Source organism: Sorex araneus, chromosome 3, assembly GCF_027595985.1.
Source record: "Sorex araneus isolate mSorAra2 chromosome 3, mSorAra2.pri, whole genome shotgun sequence".
NCBI lineage: Eukaryota > Metazoa > Chordata > Mammalia > Eulipotyphla > Soricidae > Sorex > Sorex araneus.
The window spans coordinates 39,818,196-39,831,621 of record NC_073304.1 but is presented as its reverse complement, the minus strand read 5'-3'; the positions used below and the strand labels follow the sequence as shown (position 1 = coordinate 39,831,621).

General features: G+C 37.3%; 1 protein-coding gene across 1 annotated transcript in view; it reads left to right on the top strand.

Moving 5' to 3' along the window:
* Positions 1-13,426, top strand: part of PPM1A (protein phosphatase, Mg2+/Mn2+ dependent 1A) — a 48,850-nt gene that overhangs the window by 22,883 nt on the left and 12,541 nt on the right. Inside the window, exons 2-3 of the mRNA XM_055130166.1 lie at positions 8,159-9,012; positions 13,266-13,383. Coding sequence (XP_054986141.1) covers positions 8,179-9,012; positions 13,266-13,383 — 952 coding nt within the window. The 5' untranslated portion in view covers positions 8,159-8,178. The remainder of the gene's footprint in view (positions 1-8,158; positions 9,013-13,265; positions 13,384-13,426) is intronic.

Here is a 13,426-nt window from a genome sequence, read left to right as displayed (position 1 = left end):
CTTATTTTCTTTCATCCCTTCTAGATTGTTTTCTGTAGGTTTTTTTTTTAACTCATTGCTATTCATGTTATTTTATTTTTGTTTGGAGACCATATCTGGTAGTGCTCAGGGGTTACTCCTGGCTGTGCAATCAGAAATCATTCCTGGTGGTGCTCTTGGACCATATGAGATGCTGGAGGTGGAACACAGGTCAGCCTTGTGCAAAGCAACCACCCTACCCACTGTATATATCTCTCCGGCCCCTCATGCTGTTTTAAATAAGAGCTGTTTTTCTCTTTTAATTTTCTTTCCTTGGCTCTGTTAATATTTTTAATATTCTTATTTCATAGTTTTTATGCATTTATTCTTTTATAGTTCAGAAAGTCACAAGTCTAAAATCAGTACCACAACTGTTTTAAGGTAGCACTGTAGCACTGTTGTCCTGTTTTTATCAATTTGCTCAGTGTGCACCAGTAACATCTCAATTGTGAGACTTGCTGTTACTGATTTTGGCATATTGAATATGCACCGGGTAGCTTGCCGGGCTCTGCCTTGCAGGCGGGATACTCTTGGTAGCCTGCCGGGCTCTCCGAGAGGGACACAAAAATTGAACCCGGGTCAGCCGCATGCAAGGCAAATACCCTACCCACTGTACTATCGCTCCAGTCCATAATCAAGGTATCAGTAGGAATGTGTTCTCTAGAACCTCAAGGGAAGAATACATTCCTTGCTTTTTTCAACTCTGGTGGCTATTGACATTCTTTAGATTGTAGCCACATCATTCTCATCATTAAGATTAGCCTCTTCAAATCTATTCTGTCTTCACATCACATTCTCTTAAGCCTGGCACATCACTTCCTTTCCTTTCATAAAAACAATTATTTTTTAGAGGCCTGGATACCAGATTCAGAATCATCACTCCACAAGATTATTAATTTAATCACATTTGTTACTCCTTTCCAAATAGGGGTAACATTTATAGGATAGGGGATCCCTGAAGCCATTATTCAGCCTAATTTATAACTTGTTAAGCTTTTGTTACTTTGGGCCAAGGTGATCAGTTAGTGGAAAATTTGATAGAGAAAATCCTTTGGAGTTGTATGTTATTACTATCACAAATATTGGTCTTTTTACTAAATGATGTAAATATTTTTACTCTATCCCACCCCTGCCAATTTTGTTCTTAGTACTTAAATTTTGTGTCTTGCTTTTTCATTTATCCTCCACGTGAGTGACATCATACAGTTGTTTGTCTTCATTGTACTTAGCATAATATCCTTTAGGCCCCTGCATGTTGCAAATGGCAGGATTTCATCCTTTTCTATTGCAGAATTGGTATTAGTTACATGTATATACTACATTCTCTCCAGCCAGCCATCTAATAATGGGCTCTGCAGTTCTTTCCAGTATATAGCTGTTAACGTATAATGCTCTGATGTGATGAGGGTGCAAATCTCTTCAAATTAGTGCTTTATATCCTTTTGTTGTTTTTTGGTTGGTTTTTTTTTTTTTTGCTTTTTTGGGTCACACCTGGCGATGCACAGGGGTTACTCCTGGCTCTGCACTCAGGAATTACCCCTGGCGGTGCTCAGGGGACCATATGGGATGCTGGGAATCGAACCCGGGTCGGCCGCGTGCAAGGCAAATCCCCTACCCGCTGTGCTATCTCTCCAGCCCCCTATATCCTTTTGTTACAAGAAGTAAGTTAACTATAGTATAGGATATTTCATTTTCGCTTAAGAATCTCCACACTTTTCCATAATGTCTGTTCCAACTGATATTCCTACCAACAGTCTGCCTCTCTCCACATCCTCTTCAGCACATTGTATCTTGATTTTGGAATAATTGCCATTTTCATAGGCAGGGGATGACATCTCATTGTAGTGATTTACATTTGTATTATAAATAATGAATACTTTAAATATAACTATAATCATCTTTGCAGAAGTTCTATTCAGATTGTTTATTTTTTATTCTTTTTACTTGGTTTGTTGTTGATGTATAAGCTCTTTATAGTTTTTGGATATTAATCACTGGATATATGACTTGTAAATATATCCTCCCACTCATTGGGCTGCCTTTTTGGGGCGGTTGGAGGGTATTGGTTTAGGGTTCATATTTGGCAGTGTGCAAGGGCCAGCTGGTTGAAGGAAGTTTTTGCTTTGTTTTATAACAGTTTTTACTACTTACTTGCCTTGTGTATTGTTTTTATGTTTTGTGTTTACTTTGACAGCACATATTCTTAAAAGCTTATGTTTTCAGATACCCATTATTTTATTTACAAATGTACAGGAGAACTTGAAACCTGCTTTTGATTCTTAGTCTTTACCTAGTTTTGTGATTTGGACAAATCATTGTATTTCTCTTTCTTATTATAAAATAGGATTAGAGAGATTGTTTCTTTTTGGTGCTGATTAATTCTACAAATTGCCAAAATAAAATTTGTAAATATGAATTTTTTTAAGAAATAAAATTTTCATACCCAAATAGGAGAAAAATTACCTAGAGAAGCCATTTTCCTTCAAATAAAAGGTTTGTTCACCTGCTTATTTATCATTACATAGATATGCCTTGAATTACATTATAAAATTTGTGACTCACTCTGTTTCCAAGCTTGGGAAGTTAAAAAGCAGCAAAATTAGGGACCAGAAATGTGCTAGCATAGGAACTGATGCTCTTGCCTTGCACTTAACTCACCGCCCGTTTGATCCCTGGCACTGCATATAGTCCCCTGAGCAATACCAGGCATGTCCCAAACCACTTCTTGCCCAAAAAAGGTAACTAAATCCTTTGAATCTAAAGAGTTCTTTTTTACTGGAATTGGGGGAAAGAGAAGATAGGTGATGCTCAGTGTTCTCAAAGTTTACTCCTGGCTCTGTTGTACTCAGGAGTCACTTCTGGCCAGGTTCTGGAAGCAGTTGCTTGCAAGACAAGTGCTTTATCTTCAGTACTATATCTTAACTATCTCTCCAGCCCCAAGTGGGTTCCCCCACCCTTTTTTTTTTTTTGCTAACCTCCAGCTATGCAATATATTGCTAAATATCCTGTCATTCAGTAAACGTGTAGTCCTGAGGTCAGCCAGCCATTTGTTTTCATTTTTGGCTAAGTATATTTATATGTAAGCATTAGTGGGCAGTGTGGGATATATTAAAAATTTGGTAGTAGTAGAAAGTTATGTTCCACATTCTACTGCATATAACTTAAATGCTGCCGTGGTTCATGGTTCTATCCAGTGTTCTATTTTTTCCCTTTTTTCATTTTCCCCCAACCTTTGAATTTCTTTTCTTTCTCCAATCTACTATGTATTTCCCTCTCCGGTTTTTATAACCAAAATTTTCTTTGTGCTTACCAAAGTCTTTCAGTTACCAGCGTCTGTTCTCCAAACAGCTGTTTAGCAGTGTTCTTTGAGTAGATCTTTTGATCCTTACCTTCTGTATCTAATTAGTATTTTTTCTCAGTGAAAGAGGGACTTTCATTTAGAAGACTTGACATCTATTGCTAATTTTTAAAAAATTGTTTACGTGTGTCTGTTTTGTTCTATGTATCTAGAGCCTAGAGTAATTCTAATCAGATTGTGTGTTCATAGATAGTGAAAATTTTGTATGGGTTTCTTTTCTGTTTTGCTAAAGGACTCTGCTTGATTATCAGTTAGGTCATTTTCCATGCTTTGGTATCTCAACAAAATATAGAGAAGGTTGGCTTTTTGTTTTGTGTTGCTTTTGTGGTGGGGGTGGAGATGAGTGAATAGATAGGGTAATTCTGAGCTGATTAAACCAGATGATAAAATACAATCATTTTTTGCTATGATTGTATTATCCATTGGCTTAGGCAATGGAACTTTACTGACTTCCTTGCCTTTAGAAGTTTTCAATTTAGAAATTGGTTGGGTTTTGTTTTGTTTTGTTTTGTTTTTTTAAAGAAAAAAGCTTATCAAATTTTCTGATTATATCAGAAGTGAATTGAGTCTTGTGATTGTCATGGTACTTTGTTTTGAAAAGGTCAGCTGATAATGCTAGTGGGGACCTAACATAGACTCAGTGTAGATTAAGAAGTCTTAACTGAGGTGAATTTTTCATTCACGAACAAGTTAAATCCCCTTCATTTACTATTTAATTTATATAACATTTAATATAATTTGACCAAAATACCATGCCATGGGAAATTAGTTAGCTTAGTGTTTATAAGTAATTTCTGATTGATACTATATTTACATAAGCATCTGCTTTATTATGTAGTCAGAGTAGATTTCACCAGGACTTTGTATAGAGGTAAGATTTTGTTTTATTATACCACACCTGTCAGTATTCATGGGCTATTGCTGTGTCAGTGCTTAGGAATGACCCCTGGCAGTGCTCAGGGGACCGTATGCTGCCAGCAGGGCAAGGGCCTTACCTTTCTCCAGTCCTAAGGTAAGATTTCTGTCACTGTCACTGTCATCCTGTTGCTCATTGATTTGTTCAAGCAGGCACCAGTAACGTCTCTCACTGAGAGACTTATTGTTACTGTTTTTGGCATATCCAATACACACGGGTAGCTTGCCAGGCTCTGCCATGCGGGCTCCATACTCTCAGTAGCTTGCCCGGCTCTCCGAAAGGGGCGAAGGAATCGAACACGGGTTGCCATGTGATAGGCGAAAGCCCAACTGCTGTGCTATTGCTCCAGCCCAAGATTTCTGAATTTTCAAAAATAGATTTCCTATTTTCAGAAAGTGAAAGTTCCAATACAAATTTATTAATTTGCCTTTGACTACATTTTTATATTTATGAAGTTGAACTTAATTTTTTACCATAAGGTTGGCTTGGTTTGTTGCATTTTTACTTTTCTAATATATATTTTCCAAAAGTTTTGAATTTGTTTTTAGAACCATGACCCTTTTGTCTTTAAATAATTAAATATTTGGTAGTTTTACATATACACCTGGAAAATAAGTCCTGGATTTTTCTCTAGGATTATAAAATCTTAGGTTAGGCCAGTACCAGAATCTATATCTGACAAGATCTGGAAACTTAGTTTCCGTTTTCTTGGTGCTTAATTTTTGCCATTCTGTATTGCTACTTTGCATCCATTTTCCCCATTTAAGCCTTTGCAGCAACATTCAGTGCTAAGTATAGTATGCCTATTATGCAGATCAAGAATGCTAGATGAATATGTGTCTGTTAAGTGTAATACTCTTGCCCCTGTAGCCTTGCTAAAGGAATTAAGATACAGAGATAATGCAGCTTGTTTTTAATCTTCAGCAAAGTTACTTACCCTCACTATGGCTCAATCACATTCTTTCTACATAGACAAACCAACTCATCTTTTTCATAAGATAAACCGAAGCCTGGTTTCAACCCTGTCCTGGAAATCTGACTTATTAATCTTTTTTTTTAAATGTTCTACAAATAATTCTTTTGTAACAAACATCATGGGACTATTGCCTTGATGTAATTAATGGTGCTTTAAAGTAAGGCAGCTTTGAGTTACAGAGTTCTGATTCCTCTAAACTTATCAGTTGAGTGACTTTAGCCAAGTGCTTTAGTTTCTCTAAGGTTCTATAAATTGGAGATAAGACTGTTACATACTTTAGATTGTTGAGGAGAATAAATGAGGTGATGCTTGTAAAATACTTAGCCAAGTACCATTTGATATTAGTGTCACTGTTAGACTTTGTCCAATAAAAACTCTGATCATTAGTAATGTGTATCATTGTGGTGTCAGAAAACTAGTCTGGTGTGTACTGTCATAAAGAAATAATTTTCATTACCTTCCATTTGTAATTATAATAAGGGTAGAGGTGAGGGCAGGATTTTGTTTAATTATGCTAATTAGCCAGGTCTCTCTCCTTGTATATTAGTTTGTTTGTAATAGGAAAAAGAAGGAGAGTGGGGAGTTTGCTGGGAAGCTCTTTGCTAGTGTTTTTTCTTCCACTCGCTCTAAGCTGCTTCTCAGAGTTTTTAGTATCACTGGAGTCGTCTATCCCCTAAACTCAGATCTGCGTCTTGATTTACCAAAATACTTTATTCATAATTTATATCTTCTCCATAAAATCTAATTTCTGGTTGCTTTCAGATCATTTGATAAATTGGGGTTGTCTCTAAATTCTTAAGCTATTACTTGAGTAGTAATCAACATAAATCCTAATCTAATTTATTTGGACTTTTTCTAGGCCAAAATTTTTACCTTCTTTTTATTAGGAAAGATAAGATTAGCTAAGCTTTTCCACAAGACTGTCCCTATACCCTTGTGCCCTTAATTATTTAAACCAAACGATCATAGAGTATAATAATTGATACCATTAGAGTAATAGAATAGCAGTAGATTAATTTTGTTAATAGTGAACTTTGTTAAACACATATAGTTTCCTGGACAATTGAAAATCTAGATCACATATAAGACCTGTGAATGACATGTCTTATGACAGCCAGAATCTGGAAACAACCCAGGTGCCCCAAAACAGACGACTGGTTAAAGAAACTTTGGTACATCTACAAAATGGAATATTATGCAGCTCCTAGGAGAGATGTAGTCATGAAATTTGCTTGTAAGTGGGTGGTCACAGAGAATATCATGCTAAGTGAAATGAGTCAGAAAGAGAGGAACAGACATAGAAGGACTGCATTCACTTGTGGAATGTACAATAATATGACTAACACCCAAGGACAGTAGACACAAGGGCCAGGAATATTGCCCCATAGTTGGAAGACTGCTTCATGAGCTGGGGGAGAAGAAATAGAGAAGTGATCACTATCAGTGATGGTTGGAAGGATCATTCGGGATTGGAGATGTATGCTGAAAGTAGATAAAGGACCAAACATGATAGCCTCTCAGTATCTGTATTGCAAACCATAATGCCCAAAAGTAGAGGGAGAGTATGGGGGAAATTGTCTGCCATAAAAGCAGGGGGAGGGTTAGGAATGGTACTATATAGGGGACATTGCTGGTAGAAAATGTGCACTGGTGGAGGGATGGGTGATCGATCATTGTATGACTGAAACTCAAACATGAAAGTTTTGAAACTATATCTCACAGTGATTCAGTAAAAAGACATGAGAGCAGACAGTGTTTGGATAATTATAAATCATTCTGGTAACTAATTTTATAATGTACTGAATTTATCAAGTACCGAAAAGCCTTATGACAAGGTAGAATTTGAACTAGATTTTGAAAGATGGGAGTACTTTTCTTCTGGAGAGAGTAGAGGCAAGGGATTGAATCCAGTTAAGGTTCAGTTTTAAGTCATAGGCTTAAAAATAAAGACTTGAAGAAGTATATTAATTTGGATGTATTTTAAATTTAATATATTTCAAATTTTTTCAGAGGTTTGAAATTATAATTGAGAAATTTGGAATTTGAATGTTTGTTAAAATATTTGAATTGGGCTAAGGAAATAGCTCAAAGGGCTGAAAGCATACCTTGCATGCCGGAATCATGGATTTGATCTCCAACAAATGTTCCCTGGAATACTGAGCCTGGGAATAGTCCAAAGACAATAGTAGTAGTAGTAGCAGTAGCAGTAGCAGTAGCAGTAGTAGTAATCACTGTAGCACTGTCATCCCATTGTTCATCGATTTGCTCGAGTGGGTGCCAGTAATGGCAGAGCCTGGCAAGCTACCCGTGATGTATTTGATAACCATGTTCCTGGAGCAAGCCGACTCCATTGGGCTACACTAGCACGCGACAGGGACAAATGAAGATGTTTCTGGCACCTGCTCGAGTAGTAATAATAATAATAATAATAATAATAGAATTAGTAGACTTTTCACATGTCTTATGATGAATGTATTTAGTCTTTTTAAATGCTATATATGTACAGCTTATTTTGTGATTACCTAAAAGAGCCATGTGTTTGATATCTCTATAAATGCTTTGCAAAGCTCATGTAAACCACTGTCAAGTCTCCTTTTCTACCACAAGTCATATGGTGCCTTGGGTAGAGTGTCTCTCAGCCACCTTCATTCTTATGCTTTAGTTTCTCTGCTCATTGTCCATTTTGAGGTAAAACTCTTCAGCCTTCTTCTTCCCTACCCCAGTTCTTTCTTATTAATATCCAGATTCCAAATCATCAATAAATGTCTGCTTATCACAAGAGTTGTGAATTTGTAAAGATTTTGTTGTATTCCTTATTTTTTAAAAGGTTGTTGGAATACTTTTTATTTATATGACAATTATTTACTTTCCTGTTTCTCTTCCTTTGCAGGCGGAGAGGTACAAGACATAATGGGAGCATTTTTAGACAAGCCAAAGATGGAAAAGCATAATGCCCAGGGGCAGGGTAATGGGTTGCGTTATGGGCTAAGCAGCATGCAAGGCTGGCGAGTTGAAATGGAGGATGCACATACAGCTGTGATTGGTTTGCCAAGTGGACTTGAAACATGGTCATTCTTTGCTGTATATGATGGGCATGCTGGTTCTCAGGTTGCCAAATACTGCTGTGAGCATCTATTAGATCACATCACCAATAACCAGGATTTTAAAGGATCTACAGGCGCTCCTTCTGTGGAAAATGTAAAGAATGGAATCAGAACAGGTTTTCTGGAGATTGATGAACACATGAGAGTTATGTCAGAGAAGAAACATGGTGCAGATAGAAGTGGGTCAACAGCAGTGGGTGTCTTAATTTCTCCTCATCATACTTATTTCATTAACTGTGGAGACTCAAGAGGTTTACTCTGTAGGAACAGGAAAGTTCACTTCTTCACACAAGATCACAAACCAAGTAATCCGCTGGAAAAAGAACGAATTCAGAACGCAGGTGGTTCTGTAATGATTCAGCGTGTGAATGGCTCTCTGGCTGTCTCACGGGCTCTTGGGGACTTTGATTACAAATGTGTTCATGGAAAAGGTCCTACAGAGCAGCTTGTCTCACCAGAGCCTGAAGTCTATGATATTGAAAGATCTGAAGAAGATGATCAGTTCATTATCCTTGCATGTGATGGTATTTGGGATGTTATGGGAAATGAAGAGCTCTGTGATTTTGTAAGATCCAGACTTGAAGTCACTGATGACCTTGAAAAAGTTTGCAATGAAGTAGTCGACACTTGTTTGTATAAGGTAGCTAAGCCTTTTCTTTTTCTCCTTTTCTTTTTTTGATGATTTTGTTATCTTAATGACTATTCTAGTATTATAGAACCTATAATTCTTAGAAAGAAATTTTTGGCACAATCACTAGACATTTTTCCCGTATTTATGAAAATATAAGAACACTTTTAAGAAATTAACTGCCCAAGTACCATATATTCCAGAATTATTATCTGAATGTTTAGTCTTTTAGTAGTCTGAATTATCTGAATTATTTTAAAAACATTATTATCTGAATGTTTAGCTTAGTCTTTTAGTAGTCATAGCTACATGAATTTTTTAATATTGCAATTTAAATATTGTAGATTATCAAAGGTAAAAAGAATTAAATGGTAAAATGATACAATAAAGGAAAAATCAGCATAATGTATACTATTCCAGTATTTTATTTTACCATATGATATGCTACATGTATGGAAGTACTTTGAGACTCTGATCAAATGAATCTGTAGCACTGTGTGTATGCTTACCCAACCCCCAAAAAGAATAGAGTAATGATTTGGTATGATGTAATAGAAAGAATCTGGATATGGAGTCAGAAGAATTCTGTATGATACCATATGTGACTTAAGGTGAGCCATTTAAACTCTCTAGAAAATTTGTTTCTTTAATAGTTACAAAAAAAAAAAGGTAAGCGATTCTGTTATTCTGTCTCATGGTGGTGTTGGAGTGATCAAATGGGTCATGTTATAAAAATAGGTGAACTAGCTTAACCCTTTTTTAAAAAATATTTTTTTAATTAATGAGGGAGATGAAGCAAAAAAAAACGCTCTGTCAATTAGAGAGATCTAGAATCCAAATTTACTTGTATCACTTTTGCACTTTAAAAAATGAATTATTCAATTTCTCCCAGCAATTGTAAGGTTATATTTTTTGGGTGAGAGATGGGGGGCATACCCTTCCATGCTCAGGGCTCTGAGTTCAGGAATCACTACTGGCAGTGCTCGCGAGACCATAGTGGGTACTGGGGGATCAAACCTGGGTCAGCTGCATGCAAGACAAGCACCTTACCCACTAGTAGCATCTCTCCTGTCCCTGAAAGGATGTACTTTTATAAGGTTAACATTGTCATTTCAAAAAATGGGGTCAGGTATATGGGATGGGGCAAGCAGGGATATGGAGAAATAGCTCAGGAAGATTATTGAAGAGCACTCCACAAGTGTACGTTCCTTTACCCTGGGGCCATGTTGAGTCTGATGTTAACTGAGGCTTCCTGGTGTGGTTGTACTGCTGAGTTATTTGGGACAGGTATAATGCTGAGAGAATTAGAATTGCAAAAGACTGGGCTGGAGCCACAGTACAACAGGTAGTGCACTAGCCTTACATATGGCCAACTTGGGCTCTATCCTTGGCACCACAATAAAGCTCCCTGAGCCTGCCAGGAGTGCTCTCTGAGCACAGAGCCAGGAATAATTCCTGAGCACTGCTGGGTGTGGCCTAAAAATGGAAAAATGGGTGAGGGGGCATATAAAGTACTTAGTGGAGAGAAATGCCTGTGAAAAGATAGGCCTGCTTCTTCAGTAGCAGCACTACGACAAATTCTAAAATTAGAGCTCTTGACTTAGTGTTCTTTCCCTTTTTTTCCTGGTGGGCACAGTCTTTCTGACCTCGAGTTAGCGTTCTTTCTACAACATCGTTCTGTTTTGTCAGGAATGCACATTTAACTTTTTTTTAAAACAAAAGTTGATATTCTAATACCTCATAAGCTATCTGATTTTTTTTAAACATTTAGAAATAGAAAGTCTAAGGTATTTTTTTATAGTTTTATATTTACACTACTAACTTTATTTAAAATTTTTTTTTGCTCAGGGGCTACTCCTGGTATGGTGCTTGGGATTCTCTCCTTGTAGGTCTCAGGAGACCTTGAGGTACCAGGGATCAAACTTAGGCTTCCCGCATGCAAAGCATCTACACCAGCCCATTAAACTATCTTTCTGCCTTTTACTTAAATCTTAAATTCTGATCATATTTGGAAGCCAGGTTAATTTAACATCCAACACAAATAATTTAATGTGACATCCAGCACATTTTTAAAGTCAATATAAGGGCCAGTAGATAATATGGAGATAGGTAAGGTGCTTGCCTTATGCATGCGGTCAACTAGGGTTTCCTGCCACACCAGATTGGTTCCCCAGCCCCTGCCAAGAATGATCCCTGAGCTCAGAGCTGGAAATAAGCCCTGAGCACTGCCAGGTATAGTCCAAAACAAAAGTCAGTATAGCAACAACTTAATAGTGCATACCATTAATTTCTGAATTTGGAGAATGCTGAACAATGATGTATATGCTTACTGTCTCTTGGCATTCATGAAAGTAACATCAGTTTATTAGATTTATTCTGTAGCAATTGACAAGTACTGGATACTGAAATTAAAAGTTGTTTTCTTGTTAGATTTATATTTTAGTAATTATGGTTTAAGTTTTGCTTTATCTTTTTTGTATTCTGCTCTTTTACCAATTATTCAATATGTTATCATTTGCCATATTTTATAGATTTTCCCCCAGTATTGTTACATTTGGGCTGGAGCGATAGCACAGCAGTTGGGCTTTCGCCTTTCACATGGCAACCCATGTTCGATTCCTCTGCCCCTCTCAGAGAGCCCAGCAAGCTAAGAGTACGGAGCCCGCACGGCAGAGCCTGGCAAGCTACCCATGTGTATTGGATATGCCAAAAACAGTAACAATAAGTCTCTCAATGAGACACGTTACTGGTGCCTGCTTGAACAAATCGATGAGCAACGGGATGACAGTGACAGTGATTGTTACATTAAATTCTTTAGGTTATTTTAAAAAGAATAATGTATTGTTCTGAGAGGTAGTACTAGGGTTAAAGCACTTGTCTTGCATTCTGTGCTGATTCCAGTTGAAACTTCCAGCACTGAGCACAGAACTAGGACTAGCCCCTGAATGCTGCCTGATGTTACCAATTCCCCACCTCCTAAATCAATAATGATATTGGGACTAGAGAGTTGGTACAGCAAGTAGGAAGTTTGCCTTGCACACACCTGACCCTGGCTCGATCCCAGCCATCCCATGTTGTTCCTCACCCTGCCAGGAGTAAGCCGTGAGCACATCTGAGTGTGCTTCTCCCTACCTCTCTTGCTCCTCCCCCCAAAAAGTAAATGATATAGTGAAAGTTTTTTTCCTCATTGGCAGAAAATGCTTTTGTTGTAAACAGTAACTGTAATGGGAGAGTTTGGGGCAGACAGCATCAGATATTTTAAATTGTATCACTTTGAATGTTTAGATTATTTAGATTTTCATTTAAAAAAATCAACATGTTATGGCTGAAGAAATAGCTCAGTGACCTGAGTTCATACAGAAAAGTTCAGATTTAATCTCCAGGGGTGCTTTCCCACACCCCAGCACAACCCTGGAAGTAGCCCCTTCACACCGACAGGTGCAGCCAAAAGTGTACTAGGGATGGATTCCTGGATTCCAACACCACCTCTGAGACTGATCTGCCCACACCCAACAGGGAATAGCCCCATTCCCCTGTCCCAGCATCTCTAAGTGTGACCCAAAAAACAACTAAGCAGACAAAAAAACTGTTATGACTAATAATTATTTTACTATAATAAAGTTATAAGCTGATTTATAAACTGTATAATCTTTTATTTCTAATTTCATGCTTATAGGAAACAAACTGACTCATAACACTTAAATTATAGATTTGCCAAGTATTAATGTAACTAGATCGAAGCCTATCCTAAGAAATACCGCTAGAATTTTCTATTTTGTAAATGAAGATGTATATGTTAGGTATCACTTCAAGTTAAGTAGGTCAATAGTAAATGTTTAGAAATAAGTTGTTCTGGGGGCTGAAGTAATAGCACAGCACGTAGGGCGTTTGCCTTGCACGCGGCCGACCTGAGTTCGATTCCCAGCATCCCATATGGTCCCCCAAGCACCACCAGGAGTAATTCTTGAGTGCAGAGCCAGGAGTAATCCTTGATCATCACCGGGTGTGACCCAAAAAGAAAAAAAGGAAAAAAAGAAAAATGAGTTCTGTAAAGTTTTGAAAAATGCTTGTTTGCAATGTTATTTAAACTGATGTTTCTCTTCCTATCTTTTGGAATGTTGGTTACATTGTGCACTGTATTTTCCTCTTAAAATCAATGCATATTTTCATGGGGAAAAAGTTGTATTAGGCGTGCAAGATAGGTTTTCAAGTCTTAAAGAGCAAAATAAAACCCAAAATATTTTCTCTAACTTTTTTCTTCCCAGGGAAGTCGAGACAACATGAGTGTGATATTGATCTGTTTTCCAAATGCTCCTAAAGTATCACCGGAAGCAGTGAAGAAGGAGGCAGAGTTGGACAAGTACCTGGAAAGCAGAGTAGAAGGTGGATCATTTAACAAAAAATAAGTAGCTTTATTAAAGCAAAA